This window comes from Pelophylax lessonae (assembly GCF_965119305.1).
Source record: "Pelophylax lessonae genome assembly, chromosome: 6".
NCBI lineage: Eukaryota > Metazoa > Chordata > Amphibia > Anura > Ranidae > Pelophylax > Pelophylax lessonae.
In genome coordinates, this window is record NC_138773.1 from 205,122,021 (window position 1) to 205,146,081 (window position 24,061).

The following is a 24,061-nucleotide window of genomic DNA, read 5'->3' on the forward strand; positions in this document are numbered from 1 at the left end:
CCATCTGAACCAAATAAGTATATCTTGGTCTCATCAGACCACAGGACATGGTTTCCAGTAATTAATGTCCTTAGTCTGCTTGTCTTCAGCAAACTGTTTGCAGGCTTTCTTGTGTATCATCTTTTAAGAGGCTTCCTTCTGGAATGACAGCCATGCAGACCAGTTTGATGCAGTGTGTGACATTTTAGTCTGAGCACTGACAGGCTGACCCCCCACTCCTTCAACCTCTGCATCAATGCTGGCAGCACTCATATGTCTATTTCCCAAAGACAACCTCTAGATATGATGCTGAGCATGTGCACTCAACGCCTTTGGTCAACCATGATGAGGCCTGTTCTGAGTGGAATCTGTCCTGTTAAACCACTGTATGGTCTTGGCCACCGTGTTGCAGCTCATTTTCAGGGTCTTGGCAATCTTCTATAGCCTAGGCCATCTTTATGTAGAGAAACATTTTTTTTTTTTTCAGATCCTCAGTTATTTGCCATGAGGTGCCATGTTGATTTTCCAGTGACCAGTGTGAGAGAGTGAGAGCGATAACACCATATTTAACACACCTGCTCCCCATTCACACCTGAGACCTTGTAACACTATCTAGTCACTTAACATCATAGAGGGAAAATTGCCTAATTGGGCCCAATTTGGACATTTTCACTTTGGGGTGTACTCACTTTTGTTGCCAGCGGTTTAGACATTAATGGCTGTGTGTTGAGTTATTTTGAGGGGACAGCAAATTTACACCATTATACAAGCTGTACACTCACTACTTTACATTGTAGCAAAGTGTAATTTCTTCAGTGTTGTCACATGAAAAGATAGAATATAATATTTACAAAAATGTGAGGGGTGTACTCATGTGAGATGCTGTAGGTTGGGGAGATCAACTCATTACGAACTCTGGGTTTTTTGTGATGTATTGCTGCCATCAATTTCAAATTTACCTTTTTTTCCTGAAAATTGTACATTTTCTCAGTTTAAACATTTGATATGTTTTCTGTTATTTGTTGTGTAAAAAATATGGGTTTTTGAGATTTGCCAATCATTGCATACTGTTTTTTTATGTACATTTTACGAAGCGTCCCAACTTTTTTGGAATTGGAGTTGTACTTTTATGTATATGACTGTATACGAGAACCACTATTTTATCTATGATTTGCATGTACTTTGTTTTTCAGTAGATGAATTGCCAAATTTAGATGTTTGTGTTCTCTTCATATATAAGTTAAAGCTATAGTCTTGGCATCTGATGTGATTTCTCTCAGTATAACTTGGTACTAGATATTTATCTTAGTAATTTGTATAGCACCAATATATTATGTAGCGCATTGTAGTGGAGTTTGAGCCAAGCAGCTAAAGAAACAGTTGATGACCTATTGCACTTGTATTATACTTGTGCTTCTCTTTAGTTTTACATAGCTAGAAGATTAACATCGCTTTCTTTGTTACGGTTCAGGAATACAGTTGTCACTTTTCAGCCTGCCAGTGAATCATTGATGGAGCTGTATATTTCTTTTGAAGTGGATTTTATTTTTCCCTTGTGAGTCAGTTCTTTAACCACTTTAGCCCCGCTCACATGGAGGCTACTGCGGCAAAGTGCCGCGATCCCGTCCAGCGACGTAGACCTACGTTGCTGGACTCCGCCCCTTGTGGGCGGCGCTCGCGTTCCGCCGGAGGCTTGCTCCCGCTGTGTTCATTCACAGCGGGAGTCGGGCCAGGGGAGGAGCAGCGGCGATTGCCGCTGCTCTGCCCCGATCGTCGGGGATCGAGTCTGGAGATCCGCCCGCTGTGTGTAAACACAGCGGGCGGATCTCCATAGTGACAGGGACTGACAGATCGGAGTGTTTAGCATAGCTGGACATCCGATCTGTCCTTCTGTCACTCAGTCACCTCCCCCACACACGTCAGTAAGCACCAGGCATACATTAACCCCTCCCTCTCCAATAAAATTAACCCCTTCCCTGCCAGTGTCATTTTTACAGTAACAGTTCATATATATAGCACTGATTACTGTAGAAATGTCACTGGTACCCCCAAAAGTGTCAGAAATGTCAGTCAAGGGTCCGATCTGTCCGCCGCAATGTCGCAGTCCCGCAAAACAAATCGCAGATCACCGCCATTACGCGTTAAAAAAAAAAACACCAAAAATGACAGAAATCTTTCCCTTAGTAAACGCAATAACTTTTGCGACAACCAATCAAAATACGCTTATTGCGATTTTTTTTACTAAACATAGGTAGCATAAAACAAATTGGCCAAAAATTTAAAAAAAATTTGATTTTTACATTTTTTTTGGGGGGAATTTCATATAAAAAAATGTGAAAAATATTGTTATTTTTTCAAAATAAACGCTCTTTTTTTGTTTATTGTGCAAAAAGTAAAAATCGCACAGGTGATCAAATACCACCAAAAGAAAGCTCTGTTTGTGGGAAAAAAAGGACGTAAATTTCGTTTGGGTACGGCGTCGCACGACCGCGCAATTGTCAGTTAAAGTTGCACAGCGCCGAATCGCAAAAAGTGGCCTGGACAGGCAGAGTGCTTTAACTAATTTCTAATTATTCCATTAGGCCAGGTCCATATATTTAAAATATTGAACCCTCCTTTAAAAAAAATAAAAAGTAGCCTACTTTGTAATCGCTTCTTGTCCCATATTTTTATGCAGTCTTTATAGCATAAACATCCCCTAAAAGTTTCCTCTGTGTAGTTTTCGACTATTTGGTTTCTCCCTTACTATGTCGTGTCTCCTGGGTGTCACTCTGATGTGCACGCTCCCGACCTCAATGTATGTACACGTGCCACCTTAGTTCTTTTTTTTTCAAATTCTTTATTGAAATATTCAAAGTTAACAAAAACAAGTGTCATATATGGTAAAATTAGAAAGTGCAGTATAACATAAACATAACTGACTGCGGGTCAGTGAGAAAAGCATTATCGAACAAAGGACGTATACAATCCGCATTTCAGAAGGAGAAACAGTAAAAGGATGACTCACTAAATCATTTAAGCGAGTAAACCAACATAGTGCGGTTACAATTCACATCATCACAGAAACAGAGTTGTGGGTCAGAATATCCACATAAAGATGAGCATCGAGGTAAGTATGCCTCGGTATTCAGTGCGTGAGGTAAATACACAGAGAAATCTTTTCTCACCGGGAAAACGAAAAGATGAGCAAAAGTCACACAGTGGTAGAATGAAGTTATATAGTGCACGTGAAAGGGAGGGAGGGGGAACACAAGTAAGGGGGAAGGAAAGGAGGGGTGGGGTGGAGAAGGTAAAAGTGATGGGAGATAAGATAGTGGTCAAACGGGTAAGGGGAACAAATAAAGGAGGGGAGCAGGGGAGACCCCGGATGGATCCCGTGCGGTCTTCCGAGTTCACAACACTCAAGATTCAGGCGGCATTCTGTAGGGCCCTGCCCTCATCCGAAAGGATGAACATATTCCAACATCCCCAAGTCGCCTGTTATTATTCCCTCCTGCCCTGCGAGGTCATCACCAGGTCCTCAAAGTCATTAATTTGTTTAACTCTGGACAGCCAAAGCGGTACCGAAGGAGGAGTCGTAGATTTCCAGCACAATCCAATGCACCCCTTAGCTGCATTGAAGAGGTGGCGCAGGACCGATTTCTTATAGCGCTGCGGGGGGATAGTCGTACAGTGCAGCAAAAAGAAAGCAGGGTCATCCTGGAGGACATCATCAGTCACATTTTGGGATATTTTCCGCACGTCAGACCAGAAACCCTGCAGCCGGGGACAGCTCCAAAAGATATGGAGCATGGTACCCCTGTCGTCCAGGCATCGCCAGCATCTGTCCGATGCCTCGGGAAAGAAGCCGGCTATCTGAGCTGGAGTGTAATACCAATGCGTCATCAATTTGTAGTTGGTCTCCTGGAGACGCGTGCAGATCGAGGAGCGCAGAGAAAATCGAATAATATTTTTGCGCTGGGTCGCAGTGAAGGTCCTCTGTAGTTCCCCTTCCCACTTCAAGAGTTCCGGGAGGACAAAGTCCCCCGGGGGCTCCGAAAGTATGGAATAGAGCTGAGATAGGGCATGAGGCAGGGGGGTGTCCCCCGAAATAAGAATCTCCAGGGGCGTCAATGGCCTCTCGAAGAGTGAGCGTGACCCCAGCCCTCGGAGAAAATGCAGCAACTGAAGCGCCTGCCACCTGGTAAGTACAAACGGTCCACCCTCCGCTGTCAACTGCATAAAGGAAGGCCAAATCGCATCGGGCCACCTTAGTTCTTTGTTCCTGGGACGCATGTGCAATGTTTGAGCTGCTCTTTCAGAGCTCAGTGCTGTATCTTTAGCTGGCTCATATGCTGTACATAAATAAAGTGTAGCTGCGTTGGGTATTATAAATGACAATAAATAATGTCAAGTGTGTTAAATGAAAATGAATACACATGTGCAATAAAGTAAAATCAAACAAATATATCTCAGCTGTAGAGGCCAAATATATAGACAATACAGCCTGATATAGTGGAGTGCACAATTCAGAAAAGAAAGAAAAAAATAACCTAAATAAATAAGGAAAATTTAATTAAATTAAGGTGACAACGATGTAGAAAAAATGTAAAGTCCTCCACCACAGTAGTTTTAAGTGCAATCCTCCGCAGTGCGTCCGTTAGTGTGGCATGCCAATATGCTTACCAGATGATGGTTAAGGATGCACAAATCAGCTCAATCTCTAATGGATCCAAGATGACAGGCTAATAAGGTGTAACCACGGATCAACACTGAGTGGAAGTGTAGCCTTAAATAGTACTCGAACAGCAAGGAGCATGAGCAGCGTCCACCGAGGAATCAACATATAAAGAATACAAGAGCCTCCATGGTGAAGTATATAAAGGCAATATTGAACAATAAAAAGGAAAAAAATATGCTGTACAGACTGCTGGCTTTCTGGTTGTGCATGCACAAGTACTAAGATTTCTAAGCACAGTACAGAAACAGAAGCCCCTGCTGCCCATGTTTGCGGACCGACGCATCTGTGCACAGGACATCCGAAAAGGAAGTTCTGGGAAGATGAAGGGATGCAGGAAGATGTAAAAGGCTATAGAAAAAATATTTGGAGCATTAAATAATAAAAAAAAAAAAAGCTGTCTGGGTGGAGCTTAATGGAAGCTCAATGAATGCTAGTTTATACAAATCATATCATATCTTGCCTTCTGATCTTGTGGGTTAGTTTGGATTTAGAACTCATTTATAAATTGTAGAGTTTATTTACTGATCTGGGGTTGAAGAAAGTAGATGCATGCAAGCATTACGTCAAGTGCATGTTAGAATATTGCAAAACAGACTTTATATTGCTTTTAACAAATGAAACAGATTCAATAAGACAGTGCAAAGATGTTATGATGTGTAGAACACTAAACCTAGAACAGCCAATCAGATTTCACTTTGTCACAACTTGATTATTTGCTTACTGCACTTTGGGTTGCTTTTTGATATGTTAAAAGTGATTTTGTTAGGAATTAAAAAAAAAAAATTGCCACAAAACTCCTGTAAAAGTAAAGATTTACCTCTCCTATTGTCCACGCTAAGATAAATCTTCTTTTGAAGTCTGCCTATGCACTTCCCAAAATTTTGATATTGTCTCCCCTGTTGTGCTCAGTGGTTCCTTCCGCCAGCCCTTGGTGACATGGGCAGTGTTTAAGATAAACCTTTTACCCTCATCTTTTGCAGTTAAAACCCTTTTTTTTTTCCTGACAGGTTTACTTTAAACATTGAAACACATGTATAACAACTGTTTAACTGTTTAAAGATTCCACAACACCACAAAATATTTGCCGTTCTGCTTAGGCTCTCATTTGATCTAGTCACCCTGCCAGACATCGGAGCCAGGTCAGTTACATCTTTTATCCACTGCAGCTGTACTGGTGAGGTAAAACCTTTAGATTTCTTTTCTCTCCTCCTATGACCATGTTTTCTGTTAGAAAATATGCACTGAAGCAGACCCTGGAATTTGTTTGAATTCGGCATCTCTCGCCCACTGTTAGTACTGCTATACCGTACTAGACTCACAATGGAAGACAGGGCCATTCCTGATTTAGTACTTAACAACACTAGGTGCATTTAAAAATACCTTTGAATTGTTATGACCAATACATAACTACAGTAAATGTTTACAAACACACAAACATATATAGTAAAATAATTTTGCCATCACAGTGATTTCTATAACCCAATCTTATATATAACTTAATTTGGTTTAATGCTGAGACCTGAAAATACTGGGTTTATCAATTTTCCAAATAAAACCTATGATGCCTAGCGTAGTGTGAGAGGTTTGTCTATTTTGCTATAATTTGCTTCTGTTGTGAGTCATCCACTTTTCTGTTCTTTTGACAGCTTTGTAAAGAGTGGTAAAAAGAGCAGATATAATAAGAGCGTGTTATTGTGTCTAAAAGGATCCAAACATAACAGTATGAATGCAATGTAATGTGAGCTTTGATTTTAAAAGATAAGTGCCTGTAAACCTGGTGTGTATATATACACTTTTAAAAAACAAGCGCTTGTAAACCCTGCATGTGTATATGTATGTATGTGTGTGTGTGTGTATATATATATGTATATGTATATATATATATAACATGCTTTTGAAGTTTCTAAGCGAAAGCTGTTGGCGTCACGCATGCTCGTGCACTATGACCTCCAAAGGCCTCTCACCTTGGCTTGTGATGCCTCACCCTATGGTCTAGGGGCTGTACTATCTCACGTTTAACCAGATGGGTCAGAGAAACCTGTGGCATTCGCCTCCAGGTCCTTGACAAAAGCAGAAAGCAATTACTCTCACATTGACAAAGAGGCTCTGGCGCTCATCTGGGCAATTAAGAAGTTTCATCTGTACCTGTATGGTAGGGAATTCACCATACTGACTGATCATTAACCACTCCTTCAGATCTTTAGCCCTGACAAATTCATCTCCCAGACGACTGCGGCCCGTCTTCAACTCTATGCCCTATTCTTGGGAGCATATAGCTACAAAATCCAGTATCGCAGCCATGATGCCAATGCTAATGCAGACGCCATGTCCCGTCTGACAGGGTGAACAACCGGGGGGTTCTGTGGTCTATGTTCTACTGTATAAAGTGATGTATGCTAAAGCTTGCCTTTACGATTTTATCCAATTTGTTTAATTTCAATAAAGTTTAAACATTTTTATTCTATGCGTTTGTATAATTAGTGCCTTTAAAGTCCCACCCAAGGGGAATTTTTCTTGTTCTGTCCCGTCTGACAAGGACATTAACAGACTCTTCTCCAGTCAAGAGTTGTCGTTACACCAGCCTGTCCTTTCTGTCTTCTGTCTTATGTAAACATATGAGATCATCTCTCATCGCCGGCGCTCCTTCCTCACACGGATACTGCAGTGTGAGGAAGGAGGAGAACCGATCAGCTGTCGGGGACACAGTGGAATGTAATCAGGGGACCGATCACCAGTGCCCTGATTACTACAGAGGTAAAAAAAAAACAATGTGCCCTCCATCAGTGCCCACAATCAGTGCCCATAGTGCTGCCAGTCAGTGCCCATCAGTGCCTGCTCATCTAGGCACTGATGAGCACTGACTGGCAGCACTATGGGCACTGAGTGTGGGCACTGATGGTGCTGCTCATCAGTGCCGCCCATCAGTGCCACCCGTCAGTGTCCATCAGTGCCACCCGCCAGTGCCCATCAGTGCCGCCCATCAGTGCCGCCTCTGTGCCCAGCAGTTCCACCTCTGTGCCCAGCAGTGCTGCCTATCAGTGCTCATCAGTGCGGCATATTAGTAACTCCTCATCAATGCCACCTCATCAGTGCCCATAAGTGCCACCTCATCAGTGCCCATCAGTTCAGCCTATCAGTGCCGCCTCATCAGCGCACATCAGTGAAGAAGAAAAATTTATTTATTTTCAAAATTTACTCGCAGAAAATAAGAAAAACTATTTTTTTTTTTTTCAAAATTTTCTGGCTTTTTTTCTTTTTTTTTTTGTAAAAAATAAAAAACCCAGAGATGATTAAATACCACCAAAAGAAAGCTCTATTTGTGTGAAAAAAATGTCATATGGGTACAGTGTAGCATGACCGCGCAATTGTCATTCAAAGCGTGAGAGCACTGAAAGCTGAAAATTGGCCTGGATGGGAAGGGGGTGAAAGTGCCAGGTAGGCAAGTGGTTAATTTACACTTGGGATTTTTTTTTTTTTTTTTTAATCAAAGACATATAAAATACATTTTGGCCTAAATTTATATAGAAATTTGATATTTATTTTTTGAGATGTTTTATAACAGAGTAGAAAAATATAAATTATAATCTTTTTTTAAACTTTTTTTGTTTATATTGCAAAAAATAAAAAACCCAGTGGTGTTAAACTACACCAAAGAAAACCCTTTCTGTGAAAATATGATACAAATGGAATTTGCATACCATGTTGCATGACTGCACAGTTTCTAGTTAAAGTAGTGCAGTGCTGAATAGCAAAAAATGCTCTGGTAATGAAGGTGATAAAACCATCCCGAGGTCAAGTAGTTAAGAATATGCAAATGCTTAAATGTTCATAGCTCAGTCATATGTTAACTTTAAGCATAGGAATAATTAAAAACCTGCTCACTAAAAATACTGGATTTTAGTTTGAAGCCTTGACAATATGCAGAAGTGTTTTCAGTATTCTGTCAAATGTTTTACCTATTAGAAAAATATGAAAAATTGTCTTGCATGTAATGATTTATTTCTGTATTTGTTTTCTAAAGCATTTGACCTACAGACAATGATAAGGTTTCTGAAAATACGCTTTTGTTTTTTTTTTTTTTTTTGCTGTAGTGCTGATTAATTTTCTTCTGTTTCAATTAGTCCTACTCATTTTTAGTGCCAGATCTTCATATTGATTTGTTTGCATCTTTAGAGGCCAACAGCACTTGCCAAGATTCTAGGAGTGTATAGGATCGGTTACAAGAATTCTCAGAACAACACAGAGAAGAAGTTGGATCTGCTAGTCATGGAAAACTTGTTTTATGGCAGAAAAATGGCACAGGTAACCTCAGTACATCAGTATCCGCATACCTGCTTTAATATTTAAGGCCCTGTCTTTTTGTAAACTAAAAAGAAATCGTATGCAAAAAGTGAAATCACAACCCCTAATGTGTAAAACGCCAGCAGCGCAAATGTAAGAAAAATAAGTTGATGTTAAATAAATAAATCTCATACATAAATTAACAGCATCGCACTCCTATCACTAGGAGATTTAAATTAATAATCAAAGGATGAAAATAAATCAATAAAAAAAATATATAATAAACATGATAATTCTATAGTCCAAAATTGTGATGAAACGCGTCAGTGTGGTTACACGGTAACCGGACTTACATTCAGAAGATTATAGCACAATACCCTGGGGTCATTGTAACCAGTGTGGAGGTGGTGAGGACTCAAGGGGATCGATATGTATTGATGCTAATATGTGTCAGTGTGGTTTTTATAGATTACATGGGAGTGGATTATAGCCCTTTTTAAAATAAATGTTTTAATCAAGACGGTATCGCACTAGTGGAGCTTTTCTTCTTGCATGTTTGCGGAGTGATCAGTAGAGGAAGAGATAAGTAGATGATCTAATCCCATTGAGAGGATCCATATTACACTCTTTATACCAGCTGTTTGGCCCAACCATGCAAGTGGGGGGCATCTTCATTTGGTGACTGTCCACCTAATGGGATTGGAGGCTATTATGCACAGCGGTGGTGGTGATCTGTGGTGATACATCAATCTTCACTCACGGGGATCTCGTTTGTTCTACTAATTTTTGGACTTTGAATTCATCACAATTTTGGACTTTACAATTATCACGTTAATTATATATATTTTTTTATTTATTTTCATCCTTTGATTATTAATTTAAAACTCCTAGTGATAGGAGTGTGATTCTATTTATGTATGATATTGATTGATTTATTTATTTAACATCAACTGGTGGTGGGCTGGTGGGGGGACTACAAGTACAAACTACATACAAGTACAAACACTACAGGCTACTAAGGGGTTACTATAGACTGAGAGGTGCTCTGCGACTTGCGACTGGTGAGTATCTTGCGACTGGTGGGTGAGCATCTTTGCGACTGGTGAGCATCTTTGCGACTGGTAAGTATCTTTGCGACTGGTAAGCATCTTTGCGACTGGTAAGTATCTTTGCGACTGGTGAGCATCTTTGCGACTGGTAAGCATCTTTGCGACTGGTAAGTATCTTTGCGACTGGTAAGCATCTTTGCGACTGGTAAGTATCTTGCGACTGGTGAGTATCTTTGCGACTGGTGAGTATCTTGCGACTGGTGAGTATCCTTGCGACTGGTGAGTATCTTTGCGACTGGTGAGTATCTTTGCGACTGGTAAGTATCTTGCGACTGGTGAGTATCTTTGCGACTGGTGAGTATCCTTGCGACTGGTGAGTATCCTTGCGACTGGTGAGTATCCTTGCGACTGGTGAGTATCCTTGCGACTGGTGAGTATCTTTGCGACTGGTGAGTATCTTTGCGACTGGTGAGTATCCTTGCGACTGGTGAGTATCCTTGCGACTGGTGAGTATCCTTGCGACTGGTGAGTATCTAGTGACTGGTGAGGGCATTAGCGACTGGTGGGTACCCCAGGTTTAGTACCAGGGAAGTTAGAGGTAGTGTAGGTAAGGAAGAGCAGGTCGTTAATATTATCCCCATAGAGTAGTGGGTAATAATGTCCGACAGGATTGGGGATGCCACTCAGTGCACTTCTTGCGGCATGTATGCGTTCCTTGATGAAACAATCGAGGACGAATACTGCTGTGCAAGATGTGAGCGACTTGTTGCTCTGGAAGCCCACATCGTGGATCTAGAGAGCACAGTGACAAGACTGCGTGGCATCTACAACCTGGAAAGGAGCTTGGACTTTACCCATCAGGCGCTGGCAGGGGTCAGCATAGAGGAGGGAGGAATAGAGGAGACGCAAGCAGCAGAGGTACGCAGCTGGGTGACTGTTAGGAATGTTAGGGGGAGGAGAGTCAGGGAGGCCAGTCCTGAGTTGGTACACCCTAACATGTTTGCCGAGTTGCAGGTTGAGGGGGATATCAACTCAGGGGTGGCAGAGCTGGAGCAGGCACCCTCCCCCAGCTGCCAGGGGAGGGACGGCTCCAGGAAGAAGGGGGGCCGTAACTCAGGAAAGGTTAGAAAGGTTGTGGTAGTTGGGGACTCAATTATCAAGAGGACAGAGAGGGCAATCTGTAAAAAAGATCTCGTGAACCGAACAGTTTGTTGTTTACCGGGCGCCCGAGTTCGGCACATCGCAGATCTGGCAGACAGATTGATGGGGGGGGCTGGGGATGACCCAGCGGTCATGGTGCATGTGGGCACTAATGACAAAGTTAAAGGTAGGTGGAGGATCCTTAAGAACGATTTCAGGGACTTAGGTAATAGATTGAGGAAAAGGACCTCCAAGGTGGTTTTCTCTGAAATACTGCCTGTACCTCGAGCCACACAGGAGAGGCAGAAGGAGATTAGGGAAGTTAACAAGTGGCTGAGGAATTGGTGTAGGAAGGAGGGGTTTGGGTTCCTGGAGAACTGGGCTGACTTCTCAGTCGGCTACCGGCTCTTTAGTAAGGATGGGCTGCACCTTAATGGGGACGGTACAGCTCTTTTGGGGAGAAAGATGGCCACCGAGTTGGAGGGGCTTTTAAACTAGGAGACGGGGGGGAGGGCTCAGAAGTAGAATCAGTCAGGAGGGAGCAGAGGACTGAAGGCAGTTGTAGGGTCAGCAGCGACATTAGGTCAACAACATCAATTGGCGGGTCTGTGCGGGAAAACAGCAGACCAAACAAAAATAAACATAACCGCCAATCACGTTTAACTTCCGTAAAACTAAGAGGGGTATATGCTAATGCCAGGAGCCTAGCTAATAAGATGGATGAGTTGGACATGTTAGTACATGAGGAGGACATAGACCTTGTGGGAATAACAGAAACTTGGTTCGACCCCTCACATGACTGGCTGGCAAATATCCAAGGGTATTCTGTGTACCGGAAGGACAGGGTAGGAAAAAGAGGGGGAGGGGTATGTCTCTATGTCAAGAACAATATAAAGGTGCTAGAAAGGAGTGACATTACGGATGGGATGAGCATGGATTTAGAATCTGTGTGGGTTGAACTCGATAGGGAAGAAGATAAGGGAAAAGTAGTTGTGGGGGTTTGCTATAGGCCACCTAACCAAGGGGAGGAGGTAGAGCTGGAATTTTTAGCACTAATAGGTAAAGCGGCAAAACTGGGATCAGTCATCATATTGGGGGACTTCAATTATCCCGACATTGACTGGGAAGAGGGGACTGCACACTCGCATAAGGCCCGTCTATTCACGGAAACCTTACAGGATAACTACATGTCACAGTTGGTGGATTCCCCTACTAGAGAGAATGCAATCCTGGATCTATTGATCACTAATGACCCAGACATAATCTCGGAGGTAGGAGTCCAGGACAATCTGGGCTCTAGCGATCACAGGATGATCACATTTAGTATAAATAACAATATAAAAAGGCAAGTGGGGAACATAAGAACCCTAAACTTCAGAAGGGCAGACTTTCCAAAATTGTACTCAATGATGGAAAGGGTAAACTGGGACCAAACCCTGGGATCCCTGACCACTGAGGAAAAATGGGAATGCTTTAGGAACATATTAAGCAAAGGCATCTTGCAGTGCATTCCTATGGGGAATAAATTTAGAAGAGACAAAGCCAAACCTGGCTGGCTAAACCGTAGCGTTAAAAAACTTATTAGGGGAAAAAAATTGGCCTTCAAGAAATATAAATCAGAGGGCACAGTATCGGCCTTCCAGCAATACAAGGAGGAAAATAAGAAGTGTAAACACGAAATCAAGATGGCTAAAATCAACTTTGAGAGACAAATAGCGGAGGATAGTAAAAAAAACCCAAAGAAATTCTTTAAATATATCAACAGCAAAAAAACTAGGGCAGAGCATATTACACACATAATTAACGATGATGGGAGGATGGTTACAGAGGACACTGAAAAAGCAACCGTGCTGAATGCTTTTTTCTCGTCAGTCTTTACGCAGGAAAAGGAGGGGTACACTGACCATGACTGTATGGTTAGTAGTAATACACAGGACTTGCCACTATGGCTAACAGAGGGGGAAATCAGGGAAAGACTGGATAAACTTAACACAAACAAATCACCAGGCCCGGATGGCGTACATCCGAGAGTGCTCAAGGAACTCAGTATGGTTATATCTAGACCTAGATTGGAGGAAGGCTAACGTGATTCCGATATTCAAAAAGGGCCAGAGACATATCCCGGGAAATTATAGGCCTGTCAGTTTGACATCAATAGTATGTAAACTTCTGGAGGGGATGATAAGGGACTATATCGTAGAGTATGCTAAAGACAACAACATCATCAGTAGTAACCAACACGGGTTTACAAATGGGCGTTCTTGTCAAACCAATCTCTTAGCATTCTACGAGGAAGTGAGCTGTGAGCTAGATAGGGGCAGACCAGTGGATGTGGTGTACTTGGATTTCGCTAAGGCGTTTGATACAGTTTCCCACAAGCGCTTAATTTATAAAATAAGGTCTGCAGGTATCGACAGCAGGGTTTGCTCTTGGATACGGAACTGGCTAAAAGGCCGTGTCCAAAGGGTGGTAATAAACAGCGCATACTCAGACTGGGCTGAGGTAGTAAGCGGGGTGCCCCAGGGCTCAGTCCTGGGACCAACCTTGTTCAATTTATTCATAAACAGCATTGAGGACGGGATCAGTAGTTCGTTATCAATTTTTGCAGATGACACAAAATTGGCCAGGGCAATAACTGCACAGCATGAAGCAGATATCCTACAGAATGACCTGGACAAAATTACGGAGTGGGCAACGACATGGCAAATGAGGTTTAATGTCGAGAAGTGTAAGGTTTTGCACTTGGGGACCAAAAACATAAAAACACAATACATGTTAGGAGGGGAACCCTTGGGGGACTCAAAAATGGAGAAAGATCTGGGAGTCTTGGTTGATGATAGATTAGGCAACAGCATGCAATGCCAAGCGGCAGCTTCCAAAGCCAACAGAATATTAGCATGCATAAAGAAAGGGATGTATTCCAGAGATAAGACTATAATCCTTCCACTTTATAAAACTCTGGTCCGACCGCATCTGGAGTATTCTGTCCAGTTCTGGTCGCCAGTCCTCAGGAGGGATGTGTTGGAGCTGGAGAGAGTCCAGAGAAGGGCAACTAAACTAATTAGGGGATTGGAGGACCTTACCTATGAAGAGCGGCTGCAATCGCTCGATTTATTTTCCCTGGAGAAGAGACGTCTGAGAGGGGACATGATAGCAATTTATAAATATCTTAATGGGGATCTCAGCTTAGAAAAAAAGCTGTTCATTCGAAGGAATTGCATGAGGACTCGAGGACATACAATGCGATTAGAGGAGAAGCGTTTTAACCTCAGGCAACGTGGGGGGTTCTTTACTGTTAGGGCTACAAGATTGTGGAATTGTCTACCACAAGAGGTGGTTTCTGCGGGTAGTATGGTGACTTTCAAAAGACTCTTAGACTTACATCTCAAGGATCAGGAGATAAAGGGCTATGTTAGATGATTACAGTCACACACACCTACACAGGTTGAACTGGATGGACTATTGTCTTTATTCAACCTCACCTACTATGTAACTATATATGGAACTTATTTTCTCTATCGCTCATTGACAGACGTAGTCCTCGGTGATACAGCACCTTCGGGTTATGTTGCCTCCACAGGAGTAGGACTAGACAGGAAATAAAATGCTCTGGCCACACCCTAGGGGCAGTCCCAGAGGGTATATCCTCTCTCTCTCTCTGCCTCAGCAAATCAGTTTTTTTCTGTCTAGTCAGGAGTAAGGACCTAGATACCTTGCTGGGATCTTCGGTCCTGGCAGGATTTTTTTCTTAGAAAATAATTTTTTAAGACAGCTTTTTTTCTCCAGTGTTCCTGTGAGATCTTCAAGCAAGAAAGCTGAACTGGGCGACGGGCTGGATGTTGAGATCCAGTGGTCACCCCAGTTCAGCCTACGAGCGCGTGCAGGCCATAGCTCCGCGCTGGGTCGGCCGCGACATAGTCCCACTGGACGGGGACTGACCCTGCGAGTTAAACGTCTCGCTGAAACGCCAAAGACCATGAGTCACGGCGCCGTATTGGTCGACAGCCCTCCTACCTCGGTGGAGAGGGGTACTGTCAGGAGTTGGCGCCCGCCTGGTTCCGGTATGGTGAGTAGTATGTTCCCCCTTTCCCCCTGACGGGTCTTGTGGTGAACGCGGGCCCCTCTCTGTAATGGTAAGGATGGGTTCCCCTCTATCCTACAACATGTCACAGATCCCCCTAATTGAGTGTGATTTTTGTGTACAAGAAGCCAGGAGGCTTGGTTTGGGAGCTGACAATCTAATTGTAAAGATGTGTAAATGATTGTAGTCAGTGGCAGTACTAGAACTTTACTGTGATAGTATAAGGTATCCTACCTGTCAGTAGCCACAGGGCGATGTCTATACATGAATACTGCATTCCAGATCATTCCTCCAGCTAAGCAGCAGTCCGCATACGGCCCGCTAGGGTCCGGTACCTCCGACCACGCTGACCACCATGAGGGTGAAGGGTTGTGAGGCCGAGATCCTTCTGCAGACATGCCGCTATTCTGTGCAGGCCGCCGCCATTGTCTGGTAGATCGCACGAGGCCGCCATTTTGGTGTAGCCTCTGGTCTCCAGCATGGGGGCGGCCATGTTTGAGGTGACTCAAACACCTCATGGAGCCAGGGGGAGGAGCCGGCAGGCGTGTTAAGGGGCGGAGCCGCCTCTTTTACCCAGGAAATAGGGCCAAAGACTTCCTGTCTGTAACAAGACAAGCACTGAGCAAGCTGATGAAAACTTCTGTGCATCAGGGATGAGCCTTGGGGTCTGTCTCTCTCTCTGTGGGGTCCAAAAAGGCAGGTAACACTGAGGGGCGCTGTTGCGACTGGGGGACATAAAAAAAAAAAAAAAGTTTTTTTTTACTTTGTCATTTTTTGTCGCTGGCAAGTGTCTTGTATAATCATTGACCCTGCCGCATAGGTATCCCCACCTGATCCCCTCAAGGTGGCCGCAGGACCCTCCAGTACCCCACTTGTGTTTTAATGCATTATCGGCAATTTTGGAGTCTTTGGTATCCCGGGTGGAGGTGGCCTGTCAGGGACGGGGGTCAAGTAGCGACCCCCGCCTACCCCTATTGTTTATCAGATACTTCAGATACGGATTCGGAACTGGTCAATGCAGTTGCAGGTCCCTCTTAGGGGGCTGTTGTCTCAGGTAATATCTCCTCAGCAGTGAGGAGCACGTTTCTGCCTCCGCCATAGCACAAGAGTGGTGGATGCACTAGTTGTGTCCGTCCGGGAAACCTTTAGTCTTGAGGTTACACCGGCAGAGGTAGCTGAGACTGAGATTCCTTTTTGGTACTTGTTAGCCTACCAAAAGGGCGAAGGATTTTCCTTTACCCAAATGGGGTCATTTTGAAACGAACCCCTGTTATTTCCAAACGCATGGCTAGGTGCTATCCGTTTGAGGAATTCCTCTTTATAGGATAGACGGTACCACCTGCTGTCTTGCCACAGACTGTTAGGATAAAAAGACCTCGTAACTAACGAGGACCTTCCTTTTCTGCTCATATAGAGTTGTTCGTTCCGCGAGGGCGGGCGATAAGGCGAAACCCTCCAAAGCCCCTTTAGAGGGGTTTCAAAGGGCGCTGGTCGGGTAAACAAAGAGTCCGGCTCAGCCAAGCCTGAAGAATATAGCCTGATGCGCCCCTACCCATCTCTGGGGTGGGGGGGGGATGTCTTCACCGGTTTCTGGAGGACACAGGATCGAGTTTCGATCACTTCCACCGGTGCGATTCTGCCCTTCTAACATTGAACGGTTTCAGGGGTTCTATTCGAACCTATTCACAATGCCCAGGAAAGAGGGCAAGGTGCGTCCAAATCTGGACTTGGGAAGAAATAGAGTCCATCCGTACAGTGGTGGCCTCCCTGCATAAAAGAGATTTCCTGGCGTCCATAGACATATAGGATGCCTATCTTTATATCCCCATCATCGCAGGACATCAGCGTTTTTTCGCTTTCCCAAAGATCATCCCTGGTTCCCACCAGGAGACTGAACTATCTGGGCCTAAGGTTGGATACATCCTGGGCAAGAGAGTTTCTCCTTGCTGGGAAACTCCAGAAGGTTCAGTCAACGATTCGGATGTTGCTGTCCGTCAATTGGCTGGGACTGATGGTGGCCTTCTTAGAGGCAGTACCGTATACCCAGTCTCATACCCGAATTCTCCTGAAGGAGATTCTTTTTTAATGGAATCAGAATTCCGATTCCCTGGACAATCGGATCCGGTTGAGCGAGCGGACCAGGAAGTCTCCGATGCTCAACCAGGGGAAGTCATTTCTTCCGATAGTATCCAGATTACCAATAAGGGTATCGGAATTGAGAGCGATCAGATTTTGTCTGATTTACTGGATCGAGCAGCTCTAGAGCAGCCCGATTCGGATCCAATCGCATATGGCCTCTTCATCCAGAGGTTTTTTCCCTAGCTGTCCCTTCATTGGGACATCCCGGATGTGGATCTGTTGGCACCTTGGCCTAACAGGAAGGTGCGGAGGTTTGTAGCTCGCGCCACGATCCTCTAGCGGACGCAGCAGAAACGCTGATCGCCCCGTGGGGGCAGTATCAGCTACGGCATGCCTTCCATCCTCTCAAGTTGCTGCGGGAACTTCTTCGCAGGATAGAGGTGGAGGGAATTCCAGTTATTCTGGAAATTCTGGATTGACCTCGTCAAGCCTGGTACGCCGACTTGGCGAGGCTAGTCGCGGACGCTCCTTGGAGATTTCCTCTCAGGGAGGATTTGCGGTCTCAGGGACCGATCTTCCATCTTGCTTTACAGTCGCTGGCTTAATGGCCTGGCCATTGAGACCCAGGTACTGAAGGACAAGGGAGTGTCAGCTTCAGTTATTCCTACCTCCAGTTAAAGCAAGGAAAGCGACTTCCAGCACATGGAAGTCTTATATTGCATGGTGTGAATCTATTGGATTTTCCCCACATACCTATTCGGTGACCCGAATTTTGGTCTGTCTGCAACAAGGGGTTGAGCAGAAACTATCCTTGAGCACGATCAAGGGTCAGGTTTTCGGCGTTAGCAATCTTCTTTCAAGAAACCTTTGGCTAATCATTCCTTGGTGCGGAATTTCATCCAGGGGGTGCGACATCTGGCTCCACCAGTGCGCGCACCCTTACCGCCTGGTATCTTAATTTAGCGTGGTCGGTTCTTCAGAAACTTCTCTTTGAAGATATTAGGGAGATTCCCTTGCTTACATTCCCAGAAGGTGGCCTTCTTGGTGGCCATTACTTCTGTACGCAGGGTGTCAGAACTGGCCGCATTATCCTGTCGTTCCCCAGATCTGGTGGTTCATAGGGATAAGGTGGTTCTTCTTCCGAATCCATCCTTCCTTCCTAAAGTGGTTTTCGTAAGACGGACTCACTTTTTGTGATCACGGATAGCCCTTGAAGGGGGTTGCCTGTGTCTGCCGCGACCATATCTACATGGATCAGTCAGACGGTGGTACAGGCTTATTCTATTAAGGGTCGGAATCCTCCGTTCCCTGTTAGGGCGCACTTCACTCGAGCGCTCAGTACTTCCTGGGCCTTTCGCCATCAGGCGTCAGTGGTCCAGGTATGTAAAGCGGCCACCTGGTCGTCGGTACATACCTTTACAAAATTTTATAAAATTGATGTGATGGCATCGGCGGATGCCTCATTTGGCAGCAAGGTTTTGCAGGCCGCAATTTGAGGAGACCGGTGGTCTACCTCGAGGGTTTTTTTCTGTTTGAAAATTTTTTTGTTGAGTCTCATCATTAAGGATGAGCATTGTAAACTTCTAGTTGGCACCGGTTGGGCCTTCTAGATTTGGATTTGATTTCCATTTTCCCACCCCTCATTTGTGATACTGCTCTGGGACTTCCCGAAGGTGCTGTATCACCGAGGACTACGTCTGTCAATGAGCGATAGAGAAAAATGGATTTTTGTAAAATCTTACCGTAAAATCCTTTTCTCTTAGCTCATTGACAGACGTAGTACCCGCCCCTCTGTTTTTTTGAGTTGGGTTGGGTCAAATTCTCTAAAGACTGCTTTTATGACATAACTGATTTGCTGAGGCAGAGAGAGAGAGAGGATATACCCTCTGGGACTGCCCCTAGGGTGTGGCCAGAGCATTTTATTTCCTGTCTAGTCCTACTCCTGTGGAGGCAACATAACCCAAAGGTGCTGTATCACCGAGGACTACGTCTGTCAATGAGCTAAGAGAAAAGGATTTTACGGTAAGATTTTACAAAAATCCATTTTTTCTTACACTTGTGCTGCTGGTGTTTACACATTAGGGGCTGTGATTTCACTTTTTGCAAATAGTTTATTTGAACAGTGGCATTTATATAAATTTTTCATAGTTTATAAATTAGCGCAAGAGACAATTTATCAATTTAAAAAAAAATCATGTTGCTATGGTTGGCTTTGTTAGGTTTTTGATCTGAAAGGTTCCTTGAGGAACAGGAATGTGAAGACCGATACCGGAAAGGAGAGTTGTGATGTTGTGTTGCTGGATGAAAATCTGCTGAAACTGGTGCGTGACAACCCCCTGTACATCCGATCACACTCAAAGTCTGTCCTTCGAGCCTCCATACACAGCGACTCCCACTTCCTATCCAGCCACCTGATTATTGACTACTCTCTCTTAGTGGGACGAGATGACACCACCGATGAGCTTGTAGTTGGAATTATTGGTAAGTAAATACATTCTGTTTTTGTGAATGCTTCAGTTTTTGTTGCCCTTTTATTCACGTTGTAAGCATTCATGTATGTTTGTATAGATGCCAATGTTCTCTAAAAAATGTAAATGCTTGAATTGGCTATTTAATATGATTCCTAAATTGGGCATTGGGGGTGCTGATGCTTATGTACATGGTCGCATTTAAAGGTTACTCAGTAATAAGAGATCTATGGGGTACCAAGAAAACATTCCTGCATCTTTTTTACCATGAGCCCCACTCTGAATTGTTCACGCAAATTAGGATGCATCCAGAGATTCATGCAACAAACCAGGGAAACATTGGGTGTGGGTATCCCATGTCGTTTGTAGTCTCCTTTCACTGTTCTTTAGGTTTTTATTACCTGATGAATTATGAATTGAGATGTCCTTTCAGCACACCATTGTTGAAAAAAGTGCATTGTTGAGCTGCTGTTGACTTCATTTCAGTTTGAGCACGTTTCTGGCCTTGCTCATTCATTTTATATTTGCACTATTCTCTACTCTATTCTCTAGAGATTGCACTGTATGAAAAACAGCTTAGCAATGGCTGACTTTCAACCACTGCACCTAGTACCCAAAATTAGAGTTGAGCGGACACCTGGATGTCCGTGTTCGGCGGGTTCGGCCGAACTTGAAAAAAAAGTCCGGGTCCGTGTCCCGGACTTTTGCCGAACTTTTCCCCGGACACCGAACCCCATTGAAGTCAATGGGAACCCAAACTTTCAGGCAATAAAATGGCTCTAAAACACCAAAGGAAAGGGCTAGAGTGCTGCAAATGGCAGCAAAACGTAGTTAAGAGCATGGCAAGTGCTCTGCAAACAAATGTGGATAGGGAAATAACTTAAAACAACAAAAAAAAACAGAAAAATAAAACAATGTTCTTCATCTCTGAAGGACGAGGCCCATATGGAGTAGGAGGGAGGTTGAGTTGGTGGTGGATGTGGCGGTGTCAAAGGCGTGCGCACAGGGTGTGCCGGGTGTACCTGGGCACACCCTAATCACCTAAGGCACATAAGCATTATCGCTCTGTTTGCCAGTGAGGAGATGGGAAAGATCTCCCTCGGACCTGCTCTGCTCTATTTCACTTTGCCAGCAGGGAGAGTAATTTATCGGGCCATGTACATGTAGGCAAACACATGCATGTGTATTTAAACTTTGGGGTGTACACCCTAATGCAATAGGCTGCGCACACCTATGGGTGGTGTAGGTGGAAGCGGCGGTGGAGGAGGACGAGGTAGCCAACACTGCTTTTTTTCAGAAATTTTAAATGAGGGTACACCCCAAAAGAGTGAGAAAGAGCAAAAATGGAACAATGGCTGGGTAAGGTCGGTATCCATCGCTATTCTGCACAAGGTACGGAAAAGTCCCCTGGGATCCATGCCTGGTTCATTTTAATGAACGTGAGCTTGTCCACATTGTCTCTGGACAGGCGGCTGCGCTTGTCTGTGATAACGCCCCCAGCCATGCTAAATACCCGTTCAGATAATACATTGGCTGCAGGGCACGCCAGCACCTCCAAGGCGTAAAGGGCAAGCTCAGGCCATGTGCCCAATTTGGAGACCCAGAAGTTGAAGGGGGCAGACCCGTCATTCACTACATGTAGGCGTGTGCACACATACTGCTCCACCATGTTGGTGAAATGCTGCCTCCTGCTAAGACATTCCATATGAGCTGCTGGTGCTGCTGTTTGTTGTGGCGTGCTGACAAACTTTTCCACATTTCGGCCATGCTAACCCTGCCTTCTGAGGTGCTGGCGGTGCCCTGGTTGCGTTGGCGACCTCTTCCTCCTCCTCCGCCTTGTGCTTCCACTGTGGCCCCGCTATCAGGTGGGAATGCCAGCAGCATCGCGTCTACCAGCGTGCGCTTGTACTCGCGCATCTTGCGATCGCGCTCCAGTGAGTGAATTAAGGATGGTACGTTGTCCTTGTAACGGGGATCCAGCAGCGTGGCCACCCAGTAATCAGCACAAGTTAGAATGTGGGCAACTCGGCGGTCGTTGTGGAGACACTGCAGCATGTAATCGCTCATGTGTGCCAGGCTGCCCAGAGGCAGCGAAAGGCTGTCCTCTGTGGGAGGTGTATCGTCTGTGTCCTCTGTATCCCCCCAGCCACGCACCAGTGATGGCCATGAGCTGGCCTGGGTGCCACCCTGCTGTGAACATGGTTCCATCTCCTCCTCCAGCTCCTCCTCCTCATCCTCCAGAACTGTGCCCCTGCTGGACAATTGTGTCCCTGGCGTTTTTGTGTGCAGGAACCCACCCTCGGAGCCCCTTGCGAATGACTGCCCTGAAAGCCTTGGAAATGTTACCTCTTCATCCTCCTCCTCCTCATCCTGTGCCACATCCTCTTCCATCGTCTCCCGAATTGTTTTTTTAAGGAGGCATAGAAGTGGGATAGTTAAGCTGATAACGGCGTCATCGGCACTGGCCATGTTGGTGGAGTACTCAAAACAGTGCAACAAGGCACACAGGTCTCGCATGGAGGCCCAGTTATTGGTGGTGAAGTGGTGCTGTTCCGCAGAGCGACTCACGCGTGCGTGCTGCAGCTGAAACTCCACTATGGCCTGCTGCTGCTCGCACAGTCTTTCCAGCATGTGCAAGGTGGAGTTCCACCTTGTGGGCACGTCGCATATGAGGCGGTGAGCGGGAAGGCCGAAGTTACGCTGCAGCGCTGGCAGGCGAGCAGCAGCAGGGTGAGAACGCCGAAAGTGCGCACAGACGGCCCGCACTTTCTGCAGCAGCTCTGACATATCGGGATAATTTTTAAGGAACCTCTGCACCACCAAATTCAGCACATGCGCCAGGCAAGGGATGTGCGTCAAACCGGCTAGGCCCAGAGCTGCTATGAGATTTCGCCCGTTATCGCACACCACCAGGCCGGGCTTGAGGCTCGCTGGCAGCAACCACTCATTTGTCTGCTGTTCCATGCTCCTCCATAACTCCTGCGCGGTGTGTGGTTTTTCCCCCAAACAGGCAAGTTTTAAAACTGCCTGCTGTCGTTTACCTCTGGCCGTGCTGAAGTTGGTGGTGAAGGTGTTACGCTGACCGGATGAGGAGGCGGTAGAGGATGAGGAAGCGGAGTAGGAGGAGTTAGGAACAGGAGGCAAACCGAAGCGCCCTGCAATCCTCGGCGGTAGAAGGAGATGCGCCAAACAAATTTAAAAAGGTGTATCTCACATGTACCGATACAGACTATCCCGCAATTTAATTTTTTACACTCAAACAGGGTGTTTATTGAATAGCGGAATAGGACAAATTTTTACAAAACGGTGTATCTCACACGTACAAACACAAACTAGGCCCCGATTACAATTTTTTGTACCCTAAAGGCAGGATGAGGAAGAGGAGTAGGAGGAGTTCGGAACAGGCAGGAGGCAGACTGAAGCACCCTCAAATCCTCGGCAATATGAGATGCGCCCCAAAAATTGGAAAGGTGTATCTCACACGTACCAACACAGACTATCCCGCAATTTAATTGTTTTTACCCAAAGGTGTAGATTAAATAGCGGAATAGAAAATATTATCAAAAAAAAGGTGTATGTATCTCACACGTACAGAACCAGACTAGGCCCCGATTACTATTTTTTTGTACCCCCAAAGGCAGGATGAGGAGTAGGAGGAGTTCGGAACAGGCAGCACCCTCAAATCCTCAGCAGTATGAGATGCGCCCCAAAAATTGGAAAGGTGTATCTCACACGTACCGACACAGACTATCCCGCAATTTAATTGTTTTTACCCAAAGGTGTAGATTGAATAGCGGAATAGAAAATATGATATCAAAAGGTGTATGTATCTCACACGTACCAACACAGACTATCCCGCAATTTAATTGTTTATACCCAAAGGTTTTGATTGAATAGCGGAATAGAAAATATGATATGAAAAGGTGTATGTATCTCACACGTAGAGACCCAGACTAGGCCCAAATGACTATTTTTTGTACCCCCAAAGGCAGGATGAGGAGTAGGAGGAGTTCGGAACAGGCAGCACCCTCAAATCCTCGGAAGTATGAGATGCACCCCAAAAATTGGAAAGGTGTATCTCACACGTACTGACACAGACTATCCCGCAATTTAATTGTTTATACCCAAAGGTTTTGATTGAATAGCGGAATAGAAAATATGATATCAAAAGGTGTATGTATCTCACACGTAGAGACCCAGACTAGGCCCAAATGACTATTTTTTGTACCCCCAAAGGCAGGATGAGGAGTAGGAGGAGTTCGGA

The 24,061-nt window shown here is 44.9% G+C and overlaps 1 protein-coding gene across 3 annotated transcripts in view; it reads left to right on the forward strand.

The window, feature by feature from the left end:
* PIKFYVE (phosphoinositide kinase, FYVE-type zinc finger containing) overlaps positions 1-24,061 on the forward strand; it is a 583,956-nt gene that overhangs the window by 538,841 nt on the left and 21,054 nt on the right. For all 3 annotated transcript variants that reach the window (XM_082260055.1, XM_082260056.1, XM_082260057.1), the window contains 2 exons: positions 8,873-9,001; positions 19,549-19,810. In XM_082260055.1, coding sequence (XP_082116181.1) covers positions 8,873-9,001; positions 19,549-19,810 — 391 coding nt within the window. The remainder of the gene's footprint in view (positions 1-8,872; positions 9,002-19,548; positions 19,811-24,061) is intronic.